This window comes from Diadema antillarum, unplaced genomic scaffold (assembly GCF_040938485.1).
Source record: "Diadema antillarum isolate AM-2024a unplaced genomic scaffold, OU_Dant_1.0 seq00000266_RagTag, whole genome shotgun sequence".
Taxonomy (NCBI): domain Eukaryota; kingdom Metazoa; phylum Echinodermata; class Echinoidea; order Diadematoida; family Diadematidae; genus Diadema; species Diadema antillarum.
Window position 1 is genome coordinate 2,167,896 of NW_027271303.1, and position 25,384 is coordinate 2,193,279.

General features: G+C 39.8%; 1 protein-coding gene and 1 non-coding gene across 2 annotated transcripts in view; one reads left to right on the top strand and one right to left on the bottom strand.

Moving 5' to 3' along the window:
* LOC139729847 (phosphatidylinositol 4-kinase alpha-like) overlaps nucleotides 1-20,726 on the top strand; it is a 43,431-nt gene extending 22,705 nt beyond the window's left edge. Inside the window, exons 20-40 of the mRNA XM_071640770.1 lie at nucleotides 183-257; nucleotides 1,137-1,296; nucleotides 2,075-2,202; nucleotides 3,248-3,409; nucleotides 4,192-4,451; nucleotides 5,339-5,466; nucleotides 6,324-6,559; nucleotides 7,452-7,636; nucleotides 8,525-8,657; nucleotides 9,281-9,460; nucleotides 10,414-10,534; nucleotides 11,067-11,196; nucleotides 11,805-11,948; nucleotides 12,957-13,131; nucleotides 14,929-15,033; nucleotides 15,740-15,865; nucleotides 16,971-17,091; nucleotides 17,748-17,907; nucleotides 18,728-18,817; nucleotides 19,729-19,812; nucleotides 20,539-20,726. Of these exons, the coding sequence (XP_071496871.1) occupies nucleotides 183-257; nucleotides 1,137-1,296; nucleotides 2,075-2,202; nucleotides 3,248-3,409; nucleotides 4,192-4,451; nucleotides 5,339-5,466; nucleotides 6,324-6,559; nucleotides 7,452-7,636; nucleotides 8,525-8,657; nucleotides 9,281-9,460; nucleotides 10,414-10,534; nucleotides 11,067-11,196; nucleotides 11,805-11,948; nucleotides 12,957-13,131; nucleotides 14,929-15,033; nucleotides 15,740-15,865; nucleotides 16,971-17,091; nucleotides 17,748-17,907; nucleotides 18,728-18,817; nucleotides 19,729-19,812; nucleotides 20,539-20,590 (2,955 nt within the window). The 3' untranslated portion in view covers nucleotides 20,591-20,726. The remainder of the gene's footprint in view (nucleotides 1-182; nucleotides 258-1,136; nucleotides 1,297-2,074; nucleotides 2,203-3,247; nucleotides 3,410-4,191; nucleotides 4,452-5,338; nucleotides 5,467-6,323; nucleotides 6,560-7,451; nucleotides 7,637-8,524; nucleotides 8,658-9,280; nucleotides 9,461-10,413; nucleotides 10,535-11,066; nucleotides 11,197-11,804; nucleotides 11,949-12,956; nucleotides 13,132-14,928; nucleotides 15,034-15,739; nucleotides 15,866-16,970; nucleotides 17,092-17,747; nucleotides 17,908-18,727; nucleotides 18,818-19,728; nucleotides 19,813-20,538) is intronic.
* On the bottom strand, nucleotides 18,440-18,513 carry Trnas-aga (transfer RNA serine (anticodon AGA)). The gene has a single exon. It is a non-coding gene; the product is annotated as a tRNA-Ser (tRNA).
* Nucleotides 20,727-25,384: the final 4,658 nt, after the last annotated feature.

Sequence of the window (25,384 nt, forward strand, 5' to 3'; positions counted from 1 at the left end):
TGGTGATGATGGTGATGATGGTGATGATGATAATGATGATGGTGGTGATGATGATGATGTTGAAGATAATGATCGTGCTAGAACTGAACCCCGATACCTCAAGTTTTGTAGAATTACCCCCACAGATGATTACAATGATTGTCGATTGATCATTGATGATCTCTCATCTCTATTCCTCCCAGGGCTCAGACAGCCTCACCAGTGAGTCGGCCAACTTTGTCTCCGTGATGAGCCTCAGGAGTCGATTTTCTGGAGAGGTGAGTGTTCCAAGAGACCACTTCAGAGAGCAGTGTCTGGTTTTCAGTATGCATTATCTATGTAGCAATGTAGATATAAAGAGTTTGATCGCAAAAACAATGTAAGTGCCATATTTAAACAATTTAAAGTTAGTCGGTCATAAGATAGAGCAAATAAAAGTCTTTCCAGTGATACTTCACGTGTTGAATAACAAGAATATTCTTGAGGTTATGATTAAAATATCCCATGTTTTCTCCTTGTTTTCCTTGTCTTTTTTTAAGCAGGTTTAATCGCAAATATCTCAAATTGACAACAATGGAGGTAATTGATTTTATGATCATACTCTTCATACATTTGATAAGAGTTTGGCCAGGGACTGGGCTGTCAGCTTTTGTCAAAATGAATTTCCTATCATGTGATGCTTCATTATAGATCTTAGACCTCTTTGGTATATCCACTATCACAAGGAGAAAGAGATTCAGACATCAGTTTCGTTTATGCGCCGCAGGATGCCTCTTGCGTGCAAGTCGCATATTAGTACTTTGAAAGGGCTATCCCAAGTTGCAGTGGGTGTTATCCGCTGGCTGAGTAACATGGGCTGTTGTCTGCAAACTACTTAACTTGGAATCAGTGGAGTACATGGCAGTATATTATTGTTACAAAACCTAGCTGTATGTAGTAGCCAAGGACTCATAGATTTACTCTTCCTGGTGCACCCACATGTTTGAACCCAATTTTCAAAGAACCCATTAGTACCATCAGTAGCTAATCTTGTTATAATTCCTGATAATGCAGACCAACATTTTTGTATCTATTTATTCATTTATTTTGGATTGTAAGTTTGATTGTAGAATAAATTTGCAATTGATAATTTTATCGTGGATGTCTTCATATGGCAGGTGTCTGGAATGAAGGCTATCTACATGGATGCCGGCCCAGGAGGGCTGAGTCTGTCCAGTGTGCTGAACAGCCAGCTGAAGAAGGCATGCGACTCCGGCAGGGAGGATGCCTTCACCAACGCCATGTTTAGAGTGTGTGCCCTCCTCATTAGTACAGAAGGTACAACGTATGTATGTGCCTTACATGTACTGTAGATGGAGTCAGGGACTTGATCAGAGTCACTGCTTGCTTTCATTGGAGTCAGAGGGCTCTAAAATCCATTGGCTTTTTAATTGGTCACAGGCCACTGCCTGCTTTAGAGCAAGTCTAGTACTGTAAACCTGATGGTCCAGTGGCCTGGGACCAGAAAATCAATCAGTCGATCTGTTTGATCAGTATTGAAGGCATGCACGGGGGGGGGGGGGGGGGGGGGGGGGGGGGGAACTTGCTGAGAATATGATGAAGGAGTCATAACGTGAATATTCATAGCTGGGACTAGAATATGTGTGGACGATGTGTCTGTAGGCATGGCTCCTTGACTCTTTGACAAACAAATGTTTGATACACTAAAGACTTTTTTCAGTAGTACTTACTCTTCTGTTTTGATATGGGATGACAGCACCAACAACACATTTTAGTTTGGCTGCAGAAAAAAGAAACGATCCAATTATACACACACACATACACACACAAGAAGAATGATATGATAAACCCATTGAGAGCGGGCTGATTTTGCTACAACACTCATTTCTCATAGACACCTGCCCGAGTATCTGCCCAAGTATACTCGGGACTTATCTTCAATGGGCAAAGCTGGAGTGCTATCTAATTAACTCATAATATTTTAAACAGTAAAACCTATAGTACTGTACTTCTAAAAGAACTTTCACTGCATCAGTGTACAGACTTTGACAAATTTCCAAAGCTCACCACACCTGATGGAATCTAATCATTGCAGGGATGGACAGACACCTGCTACACAACCTCTGTCGAGCCCCCGTCCGGCTCTTCACGACGCTAGCCATGGAGAAGGCTGTTGCATGTTGGGAATGGCTCCTGGCCGCCAGGTCTGACCTGGAGCTTCAGGTAGGGTCAAGTGTGAGACGTGGATAGGAAATCTTTCACCGAATGCGAAATCTTGTTCCATTGCACGAGTTAAGACCATACACTATTTGTTTTGTACAACACCATCAAACGTCAACAGATGTGGTCCACACAGATTCTTGAATTTAGCACAGAAATGGCGACCATTTTCCGTGAAAGACGAATGAGTATTGTACAATGTAGCTGCACTGCACAGTCACTGTGTACGTACGTACGCGAAGTTGATCGGTTAAAGTTGTTTACGAAAATGAGGGACAAAAGTATGTGCTTATAAAGCGGGCTTGTAATTATTGAGTGTGCGCTGCAGTTGTTTTTTTATTATGACATCAGAGCCGTGCAATGGAACAAAAACCTGGGGGTCAATCGTGAGTTTAACACAGGAATCCATGGAAATGGGTGATGTCAGCCATGCGCTATCCATTTTTGCTCAAACAAAATTGCACGGCTGACAGCCAGAGTGTGCGATGGAACTTTTAAATAAATGTCACATAATGGGCAATCGGCCAATCAGATAGCTATTGTACATTCTAATTAGGTGTTGTATATTGCCAGATATCATGCGTTTCTCGCTTCTTGTATCCTGTATAGAACTATTTCACAGTTTTTCCCAAAAAGAGCACTCACTACTGTCCTGAGTTTATTGAAAAGTACCCAAAACCAGTTCCGGATAAGTTGTTCTCCACTCTAGACATGTAGAGGTCTTAAATACTGTAGAAGTGGATATTTTCATGTGAGTAATGTCTCGCACTCGGCCAGTCATACCTGTCTAGTCATTCAGTCGTTCTTGCCATGTACTCTAAAACCAGAAACATTTGCGGCATAAAACTTTCGCAAATTGCCGTTGGCATTCAATGCAATGCACAGACAAGAACTTTTGCATGCTTTGTACTTTCACAAATCTTGGCTCAATGCAAAATTTACAAAAGTTTCACACACACACACAAAAAAAAAATTGTTTTTTACAATGAGTTCTTACTTTGACTCATCCAATGGTGTCTCCTCATCTCACATCCACCACACCCACCAGCTGATGCGGGAGATGGCGGGGGCGTGGCAGATGAGCATGGACGAGAGGCGGGGACTCTTCGCTGTGGATCTGGAGGAGCCGAGCCCGTTGGCGGCAATCAGCGGGGACGACATTCCCGAACCCAACCCACCAAACACCGTACCACATCACATATGGACTCAGGTACGTAGACGTCCTCTGAAGTCTAAATTCTGATGAGAATTAATAAGATCATGATGTGCGTCGAAATTCTCATTGCCCTCTTATATGACTTTGTGTATGCTCCACAACTCCACCCTATTTTTAGTGGACCTCTTAGTTCTCTTTTTTCCCTCTCTAAACATAACTTTGTATTTTGCCAGTATATATGTGTATCTCTAGTTTTTAATTGTCGTATACACCGATCTCTCGCACATTTCAATGTGTAATGTATATGCTTATGATATAATTCCTGATTTACTTTGTGTTATGTTTTGTTGGAAGAAAAATGATAAAGAAAAGAAATAAATGAATTGAATGAATGAATTGAACCCTGTGCAGCCACTCATGAACAACAAAATTCAATATGTATACACTGCTCTTGATGTTTTCAACGTATACTCATTTACTGGAGGGGAAATGATGAATTGAAATGACAGCAGAATATTGAACAAGTACTAGTACTAGTACTCTGTCATTATGCTTCAAAATGAAGTAGACTTTCTTGTTCAGACAATTCAGTGCGAATTATATGAGTGATTTTGAAGTAGACATGTATTAACATTACTCTTTTTAAAGTGAGAGATAATGTCATAAAACACGTAGCAATGTGACATCAATATATCTGACCACAGATCATTTACATGTCTGCAGAAGAAAGGAAGGGGATGCTTTAAAGAAGCATTGTGATTATTAAGTCAGTTGTATGGCCCATGGATAGGGTTTGATTGAATTGTTAACAAATTATGCCATATGCTCATCCACAGTTCCTCCACCAGCGCCTGGAGAGCATCAAGTACAGTAGCATCAACGTGGTGGAGATCTTTGTCTCCATCCTCCACCGCTCCCTGCCGATGCAGGTGGGCCAGACGAAGGGCGCCCTCTCGCGGCACATCGCCGCCATGGGCCCCCGATTCCGGCTGCTTTGCATGGGACTGTCCCTCCTGCAGGGGGATATCCTGCCCAGCAGTACGGGGAAGAATGTCCTGAGGGAGAGGATCTACTCGGCTGCTTTTGATTTCTTCAGGTGAGCCAAGCTTACTCCAATTGTCCATGCTTAATGGCAGTTTACCGCAATATTATTTAGAGTGATTATATGTCCCTTTATGTCCTGGTGGTTCTATAAATACTCAATCCATCTGTTCTTAAGACTTGAGACAATGCTGCCGATAGTGACTGTTGTCTATTATGATAATCATTAATGACTCATTATAGATTTTGGAGAGACACAAGAAGATGCACACTTTGCTAGGAATGTCCCATGTACTGGTAATCTATTGTCTGTGAAGCCAGTCAATGTAACGTGAGTTTTTCTAGCACCAAAAGCAGATGTCTCTATAGATGAGGTTCCGTGACATCAACTGGCGCGTTGCCTGAGGAGCAAAAACAAATCATGTGCGTATCAAGTGCATAGCTCTAGCATGTGGTACGTGTAACGCATACTTGCCTGCACATCATGGTATTCGGGATGTAACACTTACACGCTTGCCCACGTGTGTGGGGACCCCCATACGCAGTTTTTGCTCCTCGGCATGGCTTGATGACGTCATTGGAACCTCGTCCATTATCCAGACATAGACTGGCATATGAGTGTCTTTGCATTTTCAGAGTGAAATAGGCCCTACTGTTGCTAGAAGGAACAAAGATCAAGAGGATGGTGCACTTGCCCTCATGTTTCATTTCATATCTAAAAGCAAATATGCAAATCATCAAAGCAAATGGTCAATTAATGACAGGTCTCACATATCCCATCACAACTTGCTTTAATGGTGTTGTGATTGAGCATATCTCACCTATCCAGCCATATCACTAATCTGAATGGGAGGCGGTCTGGACATGGCCGGAAAGCTGAGGTTTGACTGTATTACCTTCGTGAAATGTGGCACCTGAATCAGCTTGTTTTGTTGTTTGCAGTGTGGCTCCCATGTGCCCGACGCAGTCCATGAGCGAACTGCGTGAGGACATCGGAATCCTGATCAGGTTCTTCCACGCCATGCTGGCTGAGAAGAAGTACCTCAAGGCAACCACAGCAGTGGTACAAGGTCAGAAAACCTTTTTTCATCATTATCATTCTCGTGTTATCTATTCAGTATCTCAGACATTTTTACATAGAAAGCTACGTAGCAATTTCAATACCACACTAGAGAAGCACTCTGAGAGCGCAGACCTCTGCCAAGTAGCTAATTTCAGCCAATGATCTTCCACCATCTTTCTACCAATTTCCACCCATACGTGTAGTGTGTGCTGAAAGTTGCCCGATTTCCTAATATAGAAGCCTTTTATTACGTCATCAATTTCTAACTGCGCAGCACGCCTCGCCTTAGTAGAAGCTACTGTAGAGCACGCACTTTAGTGCACGTATGGAAACCTCAAAAATGCGCAGCTTGAACTCCCCAAGTGCACTGACCCTACCTGCCGAAATATCGAAAATCTTTCATAAAATCCATACAAATTTCCAGATCACTACCAAAATGTAATCATATGTTCCTTGTGTCATTCTCAGTCTTTGCTGCAAGTTTCATCTAAATCTGTTCACAACTTTTTGAGTTATTTTGCATACGGACAACCGAACAAACGGTAATAACAGAGAAACAAAATTAAAATTAAAAACAGAAACAAAGTAGAAATGGAAAAGCACTTTGTTGCTTTCAGGTGGATGTGCTGGCAAAGACTATTCGTAATGATTACATGAATACTTATTACATCACAAATGCTTAACTCATTGAATTTTATAACCCGCATACCCATTGGTACAAATGACCTTTCTAACCTCATATGCAAAATGAAACAACAACTGGCTCCTTACGCCTGTGGAAATGATCCATCCCGTTTACAAGGGAGTTCAACGTTTAAGATGATTCTGCTGGAACAATCTTTGCATTCATATCATCCTGAACAGAAGCCGACGATCAGCACACCCTGGGCGTGGTGCCGGCCGACCTCCGCGCCAGCAACGAGTACCTCAGCGCGCGGCCCATGACGGGGCGCCCTCAAGGCTGGATGAACACCATGCCGCTGACAAGCAACATGTCGGTGGTGTCGAAGCGGTCGTCGGTGACCCATAAGAGCGGCGAGGTTGGGGCCAAGTATGCCAAAGAATACATGAAGAGAAGGAATCTCATATTACATCTACTGGTAAGTTTCAAGGGACAACTTTATGGTGCATATTTTGAGAGTACAGTGGACTCCCGTTATAACAAAATTCCGCGAGACCAGCAGTTTTCTTTTGGTATATTGAAATTTCGTCATAACCGAACAAAAAAACAATAAAAAACATAGAGAAGATAATGTTTTGGCCTGAATTTTTACTTCGGTGTAACCGGAATTTCATTATAACTAATTTTGTTATAAAGGGAGTGCACTGTATAAGGCAGTGAGTTTGATAGAGAAGAAAATTTCATGAATTTAAAAATGTTTTTTTTTTCTCTCTCTCTGCAGGAGAAAACTAACTGAATGTTGTTCCAAAGGTTGGATCATTCAAATTCCTTTATATGCAGTATCATTCTACAAACTACATGTAGCAAACAATGTGATAGATACATGAAAACCTACTGAAAGCAGTGTGTGCTAAAAGATACGGGCTCAAGTGTTGTTAGTAGACTTAGAGGGACAGTATTCTGGAGAAGGGCTGTAAATCTCAGTAATTCAACTGTTCTCAAATTTGATCTCTGTGGGATTATATTTTCTTAGCCATACCAGCACATGTGATGTCTGCTTATAGAGAAAGCAGTGAATAGTGAAGTGACAGTGAAGACAACTTCTGTACTGTAAAGTTCTCCCTTCTCCTCCTTCTCTTCCTCACCCCTGTCTCTCTTCTCCTTTTCCTTTTCTCATTCTTCTTCCTCCTTCTTCATCCCATCCTTTTTCCTCTTTTTCTTCTCGTCTTGTTCATCCTCCACTGACTCCTCTCTCCAATCTTCCCTTGCTTGACCTCCTCCCACTCTCTCCTTTTTCATCTCCCTTTCGTCCTCCTCCTCTACCCCCCCCCCCCCACCACCACCATTTGACATGCTACCCCACTGCCCAGGTGAATGAGATTGAGCGGCTGTGCTGCTGGTGCAACCCGCTGGACAATCCCGAGGCCAGACTCCCCGGGGAGGACCTGGTTGCCAACTGGAGGGTGCAGCAGACCACCAACGAGCGTAACTGGCGGGACTTTGCCCATCTCGCCTGGGAGGTCTCCCCGCATCTCGCCTGCCAGCTGCCTGTCAGGTGAGTTTGAAGGGGGTCCATGTACATGTAGCTTCAGGCGATGGCACACAATTCTTGGTATCACCAATGCGCAGAAAACTTCTGCGCACCCTGAAAAAAAACCTTTCACAGATGCGCTGTGGGATTCCTCAGTGCCGTTGTTGCTTCTGGTTGTCTTGCGTGTGTCTTAGTTCCCATGCAATTCAATTCAATTTTTGTCTGCTTTTATTTCACTGCTCCTTTTTTCTTCACTTAGAATTCAACTAAGAAAGAGTTTAAAATTTTCAACATTTTACTGATGTACTGGTCACATGATGGAAACTGAAGAAATTTTCAACCAATAAAATACCCCTGGATAAAGACTGCACATGACTTGAGTGTATATGCAGCCAAAACCGGGGCAAGTTTATTCCCTGAGCTATCCCATAATGCATCTAAAATGCTGCTCTGTGCACGGCACCTACTAAGTAAGTATTGGCAGTACTGAGAATGGCAAAACCTAAATGTCTATGTGATGCCAAGGTGTGTGCTTATGTACTTCTCAGTATGACGTCACAAAAGAAGTTTGCTAAAGCTGTCATCCCCCTCAGCCGAATCATGAGCCGAACTGTGATCGGACAACTGACTACGGAGGATCGGACTTCTTCGGACTCATGGAAATGGGTCATAGCATAAGCGCTAAAGAGGAGTCAATAGCACAGGTCTCTGTAGGAAACTTGCGCCGTACGCCTGCATACGCATTCGACTAAACCACCGGGTCCATGTGCCTTTAATCTTTTGCAACAGATCTATAGTTGGCGGTGTTCTCCAGCTGCCATTTAATAACAGCCGATTGTAATGTGTGAGCGCCACTTATTGTCGCCTCAACTACAATATCCTCATTTGTTTCTTTCTCGCATCATGGTGTAGGTTCAGGGCGTCGGAGAGTCTGGTCAAAGAAGTGACCCGCATGGTTCGTCTCAACCCGATGGCGGTCAGCGACCTCCCCAGCGCCATACACTTCCTGGTCACCGAGCACAGTGTAGATGCTGATGTTGCCGAGGTATAGTTGAACTTTAACCTCTGGGGAATGGTGCTTTGTATGTACCCTTGGCCCCTTTGTAAGCCTACAGAATATTTCAAGAATATATCACTTCCAGAAAGTAATATCTGTGGATGGCATCAAAATATGTGTCAACAGGGATTCCTTCTGACACCCTCCTGGCTAGGAGATACTATTATGCCATTAGATCTCTGTGAACTAGATTTATATGAGAATGAGTCTCATGAAAGGAGGTATTCACAAATAGCTTGAAATTTTGCTAGGTACACTGTGTCTATATGTCATGATTACTCTTATTTCTGTAAGCTATGTCACGTTCTGCCTCAAACGTATAAGGCTTTCAATTCCAAATGAAGAGTGGAGTTTAAAAAAAAAAAAGCCACATCACATAGGAGAATGGGATAGTGCACATTTTAGTGGAAGAGATATGCATACAAAATACATGTCTTCTATCAATTTTTGTTATAGATTCTTTTGGTATTGCTATGTCCAATTTTCTTTGATATAGAGAAAAATTACATACGTAACTCTGGAATATGTAAACCATGCCTTTCATATTGAGAAGGTGCAAATAAACGTACTCTCTTTACGGTGATCTTTTGTTCTCTTTTTCCCCCTTGCAGTTGAGTCACATTCTCTGCTGGGCCCCGGTCCCGCCTGTCACCGCCCTGTCCTATTTCTCCCAGCAGTACCTGCCACACCCCTTGACCGCCCAGTATGCCACCAGGGTGCTGCAGGACTACCCCCCGGAGGCCCTCCTCTTCTACGTCCCCCAGCTGGTGCAGGCGGTCAGATATGACACTGTGAGTACACCTTATCCCTCTCTGTCTAGGGAATGTAAAAGTGGACATTTTTAGCTTCAAGTAATTTTCTTGTGCTCAGCCAAGTAGGATAAATTTTGTGTATTTGTCAGTTCTCGGACGGTCATGGTGCGTAAGGGCTTTGGCTGCACATACTGCGATAAAAGGTTAACTGGTCTGCCATACAACAGCAAATTCACGGGACTAGCAAATGTGAAGACAGCTACAAATAACAGTTCAGTTATAGTTATACTCCTATGCAATATTCGTACTGTTAGATCACAGAAAGCTTTGAAGTAACATTACATGTAACAAGCAAAAAATGTGCATTTTTTTTTTCATGCTAGTTTTGTGCTGCACAAAATGCATGAAAATTTCGACTTTTACGTTGTTACATGTATGCTTGGAGCTTTCCCCTGTTTCTCATCAATATGAAGATGCTGTTCATGGAAGGAGGGAGATGTACATATCAAACAGCTAGAGATATTTCAAAGTATGGCACCTCAATGTTATCACACACAAGGCTGTGTGTGTTTTGATTTGTGGAGAGCATCACAGAGATGGCCCATTGTATCTACAGTATATTAATCCTTTTAGCAACAGTAGGAGCACTATGTTGAAGAGGAGAGAATTCTTTGACATTCAAATCTTTGATCAACTTGACATCATCAGAGGGTCACCAAAAATCCTGCCAAATTCATATTGATTTATTTTTGATAGCACAATGAAGATGTAGAAGCTATGTTCAACTTGCTTTACATAACATCTTTTCATATTTTCTCATTTTGAAAACACAGCAAATCTCATCCCAAGTGCTTGATTTTCTAATGTAAGCCTTGAACTCAGTGTACAATTAATCTGATGTCAGTCAAGAGTAAGATGCATTTCAAAATGCAAGCCGCTGCATGATATGTGACGTGAATGTTTTCCCACCTCTTCTTTCTCCCCAACCCAAGTTTGGCTTTGTGACGGAGCTGATCCTGGTCCTGGCCAAGAAATCCCAGCTGCTGGCCCACCAGCTCATCTGGAACATGAAGACAAATATCTTCAAAGATGAGGAGGGCAAGGAGAGAGATGGTGAGACGCCAGATTGACATGTGACCAAAGGGCATGACCCCTGACAATTCATGTGAAAGGGTCATGACCTCAGTATGTTTACATAATAAGGTCATGACCTTTTTGTGCGCACATGGCGATGTCATGGCCTCTTCATGTTCATGTTCTAGTTCCGTTTGTGTGTCCAAGATTCTAAAATACATTCAAATTTGGTAAATAATCTTTTATCCTTCCCCAATTCAGCAGGACACAACTACACAATTTGACTGCAGTTCTCCAGGAATTTTATTACAAGTAATAACACACAGATGGAATAAAGTAACATAAAATTATATATGCTGTAGCATTCAATAACATGAGAGGGCGACATAATCAGTGGCGCTTAAAAACAACTTGTGTGATGGCTAAATAGAATATATGTCATAAATCTTAATCAAATTATTGACAGAGTCAGTGGAGGTGTTATGTGCCATGATAATCTATTTTTCTACAGCTTGCATAACTTAAGTATCTGTTGCGCTATGATGTACAATGTGATCTTCTGCCCTTGTAGGAGAATTCGCTGATGCCCTGGAAGCCCTGATTGAAGGCATTATTGCCAACCTGTCGGGACCAGCAAAGGAATTCTACGAGAGGGAGTTTGACTTCTTTGGCAAGATCACAGCAATATCTGGTGAAATCAGGTATGGACTTCCTTTTGCCCTCATGCCCAAATGTATCCATTGTTCTGTACATGACCTGATCCATTTACACACTAAATTCATCTGCATTTGTAAGGTTAAATCCAAATGTATCTAGAAAAATTCCTTTCCTAAATGGGCAAAACTGCACACAACACTTCTTACTCCAAATAACAGACATGTATGTACAACATGTGTAGACTGTGTCTGAGGTTGATTCAGTTTCAATTTAGGTAGAATCGTATGGGAAGAGACATGGCATTACATAATTGAGCAATTAAGCAATTTGTTAGATATGCTATTGATTGCTGGAGTTTTACAATTCAAGCTCTGGCTGTGAATTTTTCATAAGAAAAGACATTTGTAAGAGTACATGTACAAATACACATTCCTGTTCCTGTGCTCTTCAATTAACGAGATATTTTCAAGTCCACTTTTAAATTCCATTTTTAAACATTGTGTAATAGCTTCCATGATTAACGACTCAAATGAAGCTCTTCTTGTACCTCTCACAGTAATGATTTGTTGTACTAATCCTTCTCACTGTTCATTCAATCCTTTGAAGATTTTAATATCATCTCTCTGGGTCTTTGTTTATTTTTGTGGAACAGACCATTTCCAAAGGGGGATGAGAGGAAAGCTGCCTGTCTGAGGGAATTGGCCAAAATCAAACTCCAGCCGGGATGCTATCTTCCCAGCAACCCAGAAGCGGTCGTCATGGAAATCGACTACAAGTCAGGCACACCCATGCAGAGGTAGTGTAGATAGTTCTTCTCTCATGTATTTTTAATACAAATTATTTTATGCTACTTTGGGGAAACTGCTGTCTGTTTCAAACTGATTCACATGTTATGTGCACTGTCATCCCATTTAACAGGGAAAGGTGAAGTCTTATGCTTTGAACATCTTATGGTACTGATTAGAAGACGTACATATGTATGGAAAGATTCTGAAAACGTGGATCAAAAGGAGTCTTTCACATGTTTATTAAGTTATGTTCCACGTATGTCAAATGTGGATGATTATGTTAATAATTATTGTCTATGTTTAACCCATTTAGGACAGTTTGATATTGCCACAACACGCATTATCACAGACACTTGCCCGAGTACTCTCGGGACTCATCCTCAACAGGTTAAACTGAACATATCAATTTTCAAGTTAGGATGATTCTTAAAGGGTGTGTACAGTTCTGGTCGAGGTGAGGATTTAGCTTTTAACGATTTGCGAGATATTCAGAAACCACTCTATGAGATGTCAAAGAGGATGCAATTCTAAGGGGTATCAAAAGTTTATTTGATGAAAATCGGTTTTGAAATGGCTGAGATATCCAAAAACAAAGTGAAACAAAGAGATCATAATAAAGTTGTGGCCTGTCGCCTTTTATTATTATCACTTTTTTGGATATCTCAGCCATTTGAAAACCAATTTTCATCAAATAAATGTTGAATCCTTCTTAAAATTACATGCTCTTTCATATTTCATAAGAGGTTTCTCATTATCTCACTTAAGAATGTTCAAAACATGAATCCCCACCTCAACCTTTACTGTACAGTCCCTTTAACCCATTGAGGACAGGTCCCGAGTATACTCGGGCAGGTGTCTATGGGAAACGTGTGTTGTAGCAAAATTAGCCCGTCTTCAACGGGTTGACATAATAACACAAACAGTGAACACCAGGACTATTGTGTGTACCATACTGTGAATGTAGTACTTTGAGGTATGTTGATGTCAAACTTGTATTATGTTGTGTGCTCCCCCAGCGCTGCCAAGGCCCCGTTCTTGGCCAGGTTCAAGGTCCAGAAGTGCGGTGTCCAGGAGCTGGAGAACCTCGGACTGAAGGGCTTAGGGTCAGACATGGGTCAGGTTGTGGCTGGCTCCCTCAAGACTCAGATATGGGAGGCCTGTATCTTCAAGGTCGGCGATGATGTCAGACAGGTAAAAAGTTTGATTATTAACATTGGAGAGCTCCTCTTAAAAAAGTTTCCAACTGCAGGAGTTATTTTCCAGCTTTACTTTATGGTATGGTGTACATGCTCTTCATATGCACTAGTGCTTAACTAATTTGTCAAGCTGTTTCATGCAGTTACAATTAGTCAATTCATGTATTGACTTGTGAGGTGTCAAATAGGATCTTCTTGTCTTCTTTCTCATGACAATTGTAAATATCAATTTCAATGTAATTATTATAATTATCATTATGATGTTATGTTTTTGTTTGTACTCTTGTTCCTATTCATATTCTTATCATTGCTGTTGTTATCATTATTATACCCCCGCCAAACGAAGTTTGAAGGGGGTATATAGGAATCAGCGGACGGTCGGGCGGTCGGTCGGGCGGTCGGTCGGGCGGTCGGTCGGGCGGTCGGGCGGTCGGGCGGTCGGGCGGTCGGTCCGTTGCAAATCTTGCGTCGCGAACTACTTCCTCAGTTTTCAACCGATTCCCATAAAACTTGGCACAGATGTGTGCCTTGGGTTGTAGATGTGCAAGACGTATTTTTTGACAGTACCCAAAAGTACGTTGCCATGCAACGGCATATTATGGGCAAAAATGGGTACAAATCTTGCGTCGCGAACTCCTCCCACAGTTTTTGATCAATTTTTATGAAATTAGGTACAGATGTTCATCTGAATATGTTAATGTGCAAGACACATATTTCCGCAGTGGCAAAAAGTGCGTTGCCATGGTAACGGCATATTATTGGTAAAATATAGGGCAAAATGCTTCATGGCAAAACTGCTTCATCAGTGTTCTTCCAATTCTCATGGAATTCATATTGAATGTTTGTCTTAGGATATAGGTCAGCAGGACACATTTCTTGACAGTGACAAAAAGTATGTTGCCGTGGTAACAGCTCACATATTATGAGCCAAAATGATGGAAAATTTTGTGTTGCAAACTACTTCCTCAGTTTTTGCCCAATTTCCATGAAACTTGGTACAGATGTGTGCCTTTGGTTGTAGATGTGCAAGACGCATTTTTCGACAGTACCCGAAAGTACGTTGCCATGGTAACGGCATATTAATGGCAGAAGATCAAGGAAAGATCTTGCGGATTTAACTACTTCCTCAGTTTTTTTGACCAAAGTTTATGAAATGTGGCACACACCTTGATCTTGGTGGGAAGATGTGGAAGACATATTTTTCGGACGTGTCGGAAGCTGCGTTGCCATGGTAACGGCATATAAATGGCAGAAGATCAAGGAAAGACCTTGCGGATTGAACTACTTCCTCTGTATTCGACTGAAGCTCATGAAATGTGGCACACACATTGGTCTTGGTGGGAAGATGTGCAAGACATATTTTTTGGACGTGTCGGAAGCTGCGTTGCCATGGTAACGGCATATTGATGGCGGAAGATCAAGGAAAGATCATGTGGATTGAACTACTTCCTCAGTTTTTGACAAAAGCTTATGAAATGTGGCACACACAATAGTCTTGGTGGGAAGATGTGCAAGACATATTTTTCGGACGTGTCGGAAGCTGCGTTGCCATGGTAACGACATTTAAATGGCAGAAGATCAAGGAAAGATCATTCCTTGGGTAAGACTGTCGTCACGGGGCGGGGGTATTAATCACCTTCAGTGATATTTCTAGTTGGCATTATCATTATGAGAGTATGGTCATCATCATCATCTACATCACTTTCATTAATGTAATTGTGTGTGGTATTGAATTGTGAATTTGTTTTTGTTTTGTTTTTGTTTTTGTTTTCAATCTCTTTGCACTATCCAGGACATGTTGGCTCTCCAGGTCATTGGACTCTTCAAGAACATCTTCCACCAGGTTGGCCTGGACCTCTACCTGGTTCCCTACAAAGTCGTGGCTACTTCCCCAGGGGTGAGTTAGCTTAAAGGGCAATTCAACGCCATGTTGATGTCGACTCGGTCATAAAATCAAAATCAAACAGAACAGGCAAAGTTTCGTCAAAATTGGACATGAAATGATGAAGTTACATTATTGTAATATTTCATGTGTTTTTACTGAATGGTGATATTGGTAGCTACAGCTTGTTGTCACCCAAGACCTCATATCTGCAAAAATGTCAAATGATCAGAAGAGCAAAAAAAAAAAACCCCAAAAACAGGGCAGCCAAAGCACTATATCAAGTAGGATAGACTTTCCTTTGACATGCTGCGGGGGCTTCATTTTTGGGGACAGGACATCACTTAACTGAGTGTTAATTAAAAAAAGTCATTTTCACCAAATTTTAGATACAAGGTCTTCTTCACCCCAGCGACGTTATTCAAGTTCAGAGTCAAAGATGCCGTCACTTTGCCACTCTTGTATTTTTTTTTTTGCAGGAAATCTTTTTTTGCAGAAAAATATTTATTAATATCATATTTTATTGTTGACAATCAATATTTCTTTTCATTTCATATAGTTTTACTTGCCTTATTTTCTGTTACCAAAGAAAGTGATGTTTACATGTGTATATGTTTTTGTCAAAAAATGAAATAACAAAATTGAATTGAATTGAACTGAATATCTGTACTCCTGTTCCCCTAATAGTCATTGTTCTTAAATGTGTCTGTCGCATGACCAGTGTGGAGTCATCCAGTGTGTGCCAGACTGTAAGTCACGTGACCAGCTCGGCAGACAGACGGACATCGGCATGTATGAATACTTCCTGACCAAGTACGGTGACGAGACGACCCCTGCGTTCCAAAAGGTGTGGATTCAGTTTCTCACTTTTGCTCTCTTTCTCTCTCTCTCTCTCTCTCTCTCTCTCTCTGTCTGTCTATATATCTATCTTCTTATCTAGTATCTGTCTATATATCTATCTTCTTATCTAGTATCTGTCTATATATCTATCTTCTTATCTAGTATCTTTCTATCTCTCTATTTACTATGTATCTATTTATCTATCTATCTATCTATCTATCTATCTATCTATCTATCTATCTATCTGTCTGTCTATCTAAATATCTATGTATCTATCTAAACCTTGTATCTATCTATCTATATCTATTTTCTTTCTGTATCAAAACCTATGTATCTTTTTTATCTATCTGGGGGGTATCTAAACCTATCTATCTATCTTTCTGTCTATCTACCTATCTGTATCTATCTTCCTATTTATATCTATCTTCCTATCTATTTATCTATTTATCTATCTAAACTATATATCTATCTTTCTATTATCTATTTATCTATTTATCTATCTCACACACACACACACCGTGACAGTTTTCATGCTTTCTTATTCTGTCTCAATTCTCACATGTGACCATTCAGTATTTTAGAGTGAGCACCAGGTTCACTGGATTACAGTCTTTAGCACTTATGATTCTTGGGGCATGTCCAATTTTAGGGAAAGTGTATGAAGCTTTCAAAGAAATATCTCCCAGTTTCTTTCTGAATAATGTGTGAATTTTCATTAAATATTCATTACAAAGTACAGTAATCGAGATGGTAAACTTGCAGCAGAAAGAAATCCTCAAATGAGTCAAAACAAGAGTTACAGTAAAATATTCAATAACCACTTGCCTTTCATGTTTTTAAGCAATAAACCGTAAAGTTATTTTCAGATTGAAGGAGAAATAGAGAGATATGACCCATTGTCGAAAGTATTCACACTGTGGCTTCCTAATCTTGTGTGATCTTCTTCAGAACAAGTTTGTTTTAAGAGTTAGATCAACTGTAACACCTGATTAAAGTAAACTCATTTAGAAACCACCAATTACATGTTCCTGGCGGATCCAACAAACTCAATCCCATCAATTTGTCATTTAATACACTTCACGTTTATACTCCCTGTGTGCTGTGCACCCAAGGCTCGGCGTAACTTCATCCAGAGCATGGCGGCATACAGCGTGATTGGATTCCTGCTGCAAATCAAAGACAGGCACAACGGCAACATCATGCTGGACTCGGTGGGACACATCATTCACATTGGTGAGTGTCACTGGAGGAGTGCATGAATCCCTGCCCTAGGGTATACAACTGATTTGTTTTCTGCTGTGGTTTGTGCTTTTGATAGTGCCTGTTGTTTGCCATTGCAAAGGCTATTCATTACAGTCAAAGGGTCAGGTCGAGCAGGTATATTTCGGAGGATGTATAGTTCTTTTTTTCTTCTTCTTCTTCTTAATGGGGGGGGGGGGGGATCTCCTTCGTGGGGCTAAGGGTCAACACAGGGTGTTTGAGTTTCTTTTTAACCAAAAGTGAATAAGATATGAATTATCTGTATATCATGCTGTTTCTTTCTTGATCTTCTGTGTTATTTTTGGTTTGCTTCATTTTTGTGTCATTGTTGGGTTATCTTTTATTATTATTTTTTTTAATTCATTTTTTTTATTTTTTTATTATTATTATTATTATTATTATTATTTTTTTTTTTTTTTTTTTTTTTGGGGGGGGGGGGCCTCTGGCAAGTAAATCATATATTTCTCTTTCTGTAGTATCCAGAGATTCCAGTTCTTGATTCTTAACTTAGCTTGGTGGCTTTCAAAATGTCCCTACTATCTTACCAAAAATTGTTGTGCCTGGCATGGCATGGCATTGATATTCCCCTCAACAATAAACGGTATCCTCTCTGCCCACCCCCAACGTAGACTTTGGCTTCATGTTTGAGAGTTCCCCGGGAGGTAACCTGGGCTGGGAGCCAGACATCAAGCTGACCGATGAGATGGTGATGATCATGGGGGGCAGCGTCAACGCCGCACCCTTCAAGAAGTTTGTGGAGCTCTGCGTCCAGGCCTACCTGGCAGTCAGGTGAGTTTTTGGGAGGGAATTGTTGTGAAGGACTCGGCAATTATTCACTCCACCTACATGCATCTCACAAGGTATTAACTCTATGGTGAAAAAAAAAAACCAACAACAACAACAAACCTACAAATAACAAAATTATGATAATGATAGGTTGCCGATTGATTTCCACTCGCTGATCCAGCTAATAAATTTCATATTTTATAAATATTGCATGCTAAATATCACTTGATCAGGATGTAGGACTATGAATTGGGTTAAATGTTAATAAAGTGTTTAATCCGCACTATTTCTTTTGGCTTATTTTGGTGATATGATGTAACTGTACATGTCTTGACCATTCGTGTTTCTCCAGTATGGAACTTACCTTCATCTGACAGTTAAAAGAATATTTTTCAACTGGAAAACAAAACAAAAGAAAACACGACAAAACAAAACAAAACACCAAACAAACAAATACATCAAAACGACAGGAAAATAACACAGCATGCACATACGTTAAGATTTTGGATTAGTGGAAAATTGAGCAAAGAAAATGGGTTTCCATCGGGATTCGAACCCGAGACCTCCGGATTTCTAGCCCGGTGCTCTACCGACTGAGCTATAGAAAGCCCTAGTTCAGTGTTCGTCCCAGAAACCCTAATTTCTTAATGCTCGGATGGGATTGATAGTCCCGACATGTAACTGCTTGATCACAATGCGATGTTGTCTAATGGGAACGCAGATGTTTTTTTTTTTTTTTTTCATTTTGTGGAAGTACATGTAGTTATTGCCCCTGAAGACACAGAGTCTTCTAATGCTGCTTTTTATCATTTCCCATTACAAGGCCGTACCAGGAAGCCATCGTGTCCCTGGTTGCTCTGATGTTGGACACTGGGTTACCTTGCTTCAAAGGAAAGACCCTCAAGCTGCTGAGGTCAGTGAAGACAAGACAAGACAAGACATAGTACCACTTTGTGCCCTAGCCACAGATGTAGTTTCAGCGACAGAATCATATTTTGGCACAAACTGGCTTCATTTTGTTTCCACATTATCTTTTTGTTGTGTCAGCAAGCAAGCAAGCAATGCGGGGTAGAAAAACATTTTCAGGACTTGTGCTCTAACAATAACAAGCTTGGACACTGGTGTAAAACACAAGTGTATCAATTTGATGTGCAATGAATATGATTCATATAATGTCTTAGACTGAACCTTTAATATTCTGATACTTTGACTTTCTCTAGTTTCTGATGTTAACAAAAAGAGCTGGACTTTTAAAGTCAAGTAATAGTGTGTGAAGGGAGAAAGAATATGCTTGGATAATACTCATGTATGAGTGAAATGATATACAATTGTTGAATTTTCTGAGGGTGTACAATGTCTAAATCAGAATGTACACTATCTCTTCAAATGTTGAGCATCTCTTCTGTTGAAAAGGATGAGATGCCAGACTAAGTAGGTCTGTTAAGGGCACTATGACAATTACAGTAGGCCCATTGCACATCTCATGTGAGACTAAAAAAGAAGAACAGCACTGTATGTACACCGGAATGTATGTGTGAATCTGTACCTGGTAATTATTTTATGATATTGTGTTATACCTCTTTTCAGTTGTACTGCTGCAAACCTCAGTATGAAAAATGATATCAAGTTGCTTATTTATTTTTTTTTGTTCTGTCAGCTTCCATATTGTGTGTATTGATATGTACCTCGAAAAAGCCATTAGTTGCAAGTCTAGGGCCTCCTGTTGATTTTCATGAGTAGTATGCTGCATTACACAATGTAAATCATATCAGAAGTCAGATTTTTTTGTGTGTGCATCACGATTGCTTTTTTACCTCATTTCAGAACTCGCTTCAGCCCAAACCAAACGGAGAGAGAAGCCGCCACCTACATGGTCAACATCATTGAGAAGTGCTGCCAGAATGTCAGGTACATTTTGTCATCCTATCATCTGCTTCCCTCAGCCATGTGGTCGAGGCTACATTGCATTGCTCTCTTCTTGTCAATTCACTTAAAAGTTCTCTTAGCACTCTACCAATAGATCTCTCTCTCCTCACCCTTTCCTCAACTGGCATAGTTTGGTTTGTAGTCAAGGTGAACAGCATCACTGCAATGTGATTAAACAGCTGTATGTGTAACAGGCGACTCCCATTCTAACAAAGTCCTCAGGACAGGCAGTTTTCTTTCGTTATGTCAAAATTTCATCATAGCTGAACAATAAAGTGTATAGAGATGTATAGACAACACTTTTTGCACCAACATTTTTTTTTCGTTGTAACAAAATTTTGTTATAACCTCGTTCGTTGTAGGAGCAGCGCCCTCTATCACGTTCACTTTTTGTGTGCCCAGACGCTTAGCTGTCTTATTTGCCATGCTTTACATGATTCAATAGGGATTATTAAAGGGATATGTAAGTAATCTTTATCTATTGGCAATCAGTTTCCGTGAAGATTGTGCCAATCGGCGATCAAAGTATTAAACAAGTGGTTTAAGCATAGTGATTTGTGCAACTGCCATGATAGCTTCACACAATATTGATCAAAGTTCTAATAGTTTCTATTCGCAGTTATGTGTACATATCAATATGCTTCAATCCCATTATTAATCTATTTGTTTGTTTGGTGTGTTTCCTTTCTTTTTCATTGATATACGCAGGACAAGAACATATGATATGATCCAGTACTTCCAGAATGAAATCCCGTACTAGGAGACCACAGGTGGAGAGATGGAGAGAGAGCGGTGTGAGACCAACTTCCAAGCATAGTGCAATAGCAGACCGTATGTCTCGAATATCTTCTTGGGATGACTTCGCTGTCTGTGACCTTGATTGAAATATATGATTGAATGCGTAGAGAAGAGAATGTGATCTTACAAGTTCCGTTCAAACGGTGATCCTTAACCTCAAGGATGAGCTCTGTGAGGCGCCACGTGTCGCACGGTCAATTTCTTTACAAAATCAGTCATTTCGTAATAAAATTGATTGTGCGACACTTGGCGCCCCATGGAGCGTATCCTCGAAGTTAAGGATCACCGCCTGAACGTAACTAACGGTTCTATTTTTCTGAATTTATTCCTGATATATGTGGTCATTCGTTATTTGATAGGAGTGGATGATTTTGGTTTTAAGAGTGTATGATGTTCATGTAATACTACATACTATGTTGTGTGGTATAGCATATTTTATTTTACCACTAGAGTTCTCTTGTGTTTTTCCGAAATTGTATTACTACACATGCCTATTGCAGGAACAGAGAAAAAAGCTGTTTTTCCACCCAGAATACTGCAGTGCTGTTGTAACACAAGGTTGGCATTCCTGGACTTGTAGGTGGTTAGAGTGACTGTGAGCTGTATAGCAAGAATACAAGTATGTCCATGTGGATGTAGAATTATCATAATCATGATCTATATGAAAAGAATTATACTTATGTATGCATCTTGTACATTGCATCTGCTTACTTGTTAGGACCTACAATTGTATTTCATGTGATCATGAAGTAACAAGAGAAGAGTCGTGCAATGTATTTTTTGAGAAGATTTTGCCACAATGGCTTCTAACAACACCAGCTGTTGTCAAGAACACTTTTAATCGGAGGTGAACTGCAAACATTGAATTGAAAAAAAGAAGAAAAAAAAATGAGTGACTTCTGTTAAGTAAATGAGCGTCATTGCTATAGGTTTCAAGAGGTAAGAAAGTTGGTGGTTTATTTCATTTCCATTTTCTTTTTTAAATGAGAGTACTGCATATGATTTTATCTGTCCAGACGTGATACACCAGTCATCAGAATTGCTTGTTTTTCTCTCTATGACGTGATTAAAATCGAACGATATCTTTCTAACCTGATGGGTGTTTACTGAAGATTTATTGTCACACAATATGGACACTGAAACCTGTGTCGATTTTTGTGAAACCATTTCATAAAGTTCTCGTCTGTTTGATTTTCATCTTCATCGATGAAAGTTATGAATTCTAATCCAACTGATGAAGTAGATATTCAAGAAATTGCTATTTGATTTGACTTTTGTACAAATATGTAAATTGATGGCCCCCCCCCCCCCCCCCCAAGCTCAGTAAGGACAATAATGGTGTTACATACATACATACCCAAGTTGCTGTCCATGCCATTTATCTTAATAGTCTGCATGAAGTATCTACAACACATTCACAGGGCTGTCAGCGTTACAGAGTGTACTTTCCAACAGGGTGGCCATTAAGGCATAACCTATCATTTGTGTATAGTACTGCCAGTTGATTGCCGGGTATACCATGGCTATATAATATGAGCATACCCCAGAAAAGAGATTGTGCTTTTATTCTCATTGTTTTCTGTGTATACTCTTTCAGCCAAGCATAAGGTCCCAATATTTATTTTTGATATTGTGCTCCTGTTTTATGGATGAAGCTTCATACAGTAGTTGCCAAACTGTGGCATTGTAATAAAGTTTGATTCAAATACATTTTATTGCTATAGTATAGTCAATATGGGCATATATGATAGTGTTTGAAAAAAACATGCACAAACATGTTATTTGCAGTGTAAGAATAGAATTCATCAAGCAAACATTCCATAAATACTCACTGGCATCCTTATCCACTTATATGTTTTGTTTGGTTTTATTAGTCACACTGACTAGTGGTCATATTTGTAAGGCTGTGTATGTTCTGTAGAAATCGGTAGCATTACGATATTTTGAGGTGCAATGGCTAAGAGAAATATTTGTGCAAAGTGTGTTGGATTTGTCATGCGGGTGTTTGTCCATTTTATAAAGAGATCTTAAAAAAACATGAACTGTTAGAGGCTTTTTTCATTGGGAACAATGATCTTGCGACTGTTTGACATATTGCTCTTCATCATCGTAAATAAACACCAAATATTCATTGTTTGAGTAATAGCTATGATAAAAGAAACATGGGCATACATTCTCTAGTGGGAGTCCATGGGACTATACATGTACACTGTGTATGCCCATGGTTTGTTTTTTATCATGGCTTTTACTCAAACACTGAATTTTTGGTGTTTATTTACATCGCTGAAGGGCAATTTGTCGATCAGTTGCAGGAAAGAACATCTCCAAGCAAGCATCATTAATTTGCCTAATAATAATCCAGGGTCTTTACTCATCTGAAGGTCCCTCTGCCGCAAGTTTGATGTCTCATTACGCAGCCTAGGATAGTGATATACTCTTCATGAATGCGTTTGTGTGTGTTTGGCCATGGCAAATCTTAACATGGTATAACTTGTCTATATTTGCCCTATGTGGAAATGAATTCTGTGGATGCATCAGTTCCCTATGTGAGATGTGCAATCTTTTGACAGACCGAAATAAATTTTCTGATTGAATGAAGATGATTTTTCTGCACTCTCTTTGAAAAAAGGAAGATGCATGTGATATTTTCTGGTTTTTTACCCTGACACAGATATTTTGCAAACATTTTATGTGTGAGTGTGGGTGGTAGATACTAAATAGACGTTATTATAGAGTTACTATTCTCACAAATATGTTGAATTCCAAATTGGTGTGCTCAACCTGTGTCCAGATAGTTTCCAAGGATCTCAACACTCATTCCTATCATGTAGTTTATGAATTTATGAGGGTATTGGGTCAAAAACAAGTTGTGGTTGTAACTTGTTAGAACAGATTGAAGCCCCCGGCCATCATATCATTATCCTTTCGGCTTCAAATTTCTTTTGCTATGTACAAAGAGGATCAAGTTTATTCTGGATGAAGTAGTGCTTTTGGTTTGTGTTGAAGTAAAGATTAAAAAGCTTTATGAGAGTTTATTACCTAGAAATATAACTTGTGTGTAAAGTGAAAGTTTTGATTTGTGTACATTGTATATGTCATGTTCCTTGTAAATAACAGCAATTGTCACAAAATATGACATATATATTGTATAATCCAAAGTTGATATCCATATTTGTACTGTTTGATATTGCTTGACTTTGAAATGAAAAAGAAGAAGAAGAAGAAGAAGAAGAAGAAGACATTTTTAGATCTTTGCATTGAATTATGAGGATTTGCCTACTTGTGTTGAAAGGATTGTACCATAGTGATGTACACCAACGCATCATTTGCGTAATGCTTGTTTGAGTAGAGGCTTGCATTTGTAATTTTGATTGACATAACATACTTGTCGTAGAGACATTTCTTTATGTTTGTGTGTGCTTGAGAGTGTTTGTGGATGTGACAATTGATATGTTCTCATCTCTTGAGCTAGATCATGAATGTCAATAATTGTAAATCCAAAAATACAACTGTAAAATATAAAAGGGTCTGATGGAATCAGAGCCTAATATAGTCTATTTTTTACTCAGCAGCATCAGCTAGACGACATTTTCAATAAAGCTTGACGACCATTCGTGAGATTAACATTGTGAAACGACTGTCAGTCCAAATCACTTTTGCAGGTTAAGATTTGACCAATACAATGAAAATGTGAAGGATAACACATAAATTTGAGTGCCATAGGAGGTCAGTGACAGGTCAATGACCTTTAGAGATGCCAGCGTCACTTGATGTATAAGTGATAAGTGATTTTTTTTTTTAGCACATGACTTGTTCTGAATTTGACCCTGTTTCCAGCCAATTTTCTACTCTGCTTAAGATGAATTTGAAAATATGTGAATGTGACCTTTTTATACCCCCTCTATGAAGAAGGAAGTCTGTCCTGTTAGCAACATTGAGGAAAAGTATGATGTGGATGATATTATTGCCAACAGTCGAGAAGTGCTACGAAGGGCCCACAGTCACATGACATAGATGTATATGCACCTTATTGTAGTTTATGTCTTGTGGCATACAAATATTTTCAAAATGTCTTCTTTTTTGGCTAAATCTCACAGATTTTTCCATTGATGAAATGCAGGTTGACAATGGCTATTTGTTTCAACTTCTCTCTTATGGACAAAAAACAACGACAACAGAAATAGTGAAGAAGCGGGCCAAAGTCAAAGCAGTTTGAAAATGTTATTTATTATCGCATGTTGTGTTGCAATATACAATTATGAATTTTTAGCTTGATTATTCGTTGCATCCCAAAATCTGTTGAGTACCTCAAACTGTGAACCACTTTTACTCCTGCTCATGCACCTGTATGAATTTTATCAACATGAATAAATCTATTATAAAAGACTTTGCTTCAAAGCAAATGACTCTGTGCACCTACTGTTTTTCTTGTAATGTTACTCTGTTTCAAGGCCTGATGTAGTTTTAGTATCAGAATGCTCTTGAAAAGAAAGTGGCTATAAGCATTTTGGTAATATAAAGGGATTATCATCAAGGTGTAAGTTTGCAGTTTTGATACACCATTTAGTCGTCGAGACACATGTCAGTGTACTTCAATTACTAAGTAACCAGAAAGAAAGAGAGAGAGAGGGGGGGGGGGGGAAACGGAGTCCTGTTCAAGGCGTCAATGTGAGCAATATGCAAATACATTTTACTGACATCATAGTGGCAAATTCATGAAAAAAAGTAAAGAACTTTGCGTCCTCCCTACCCCCAT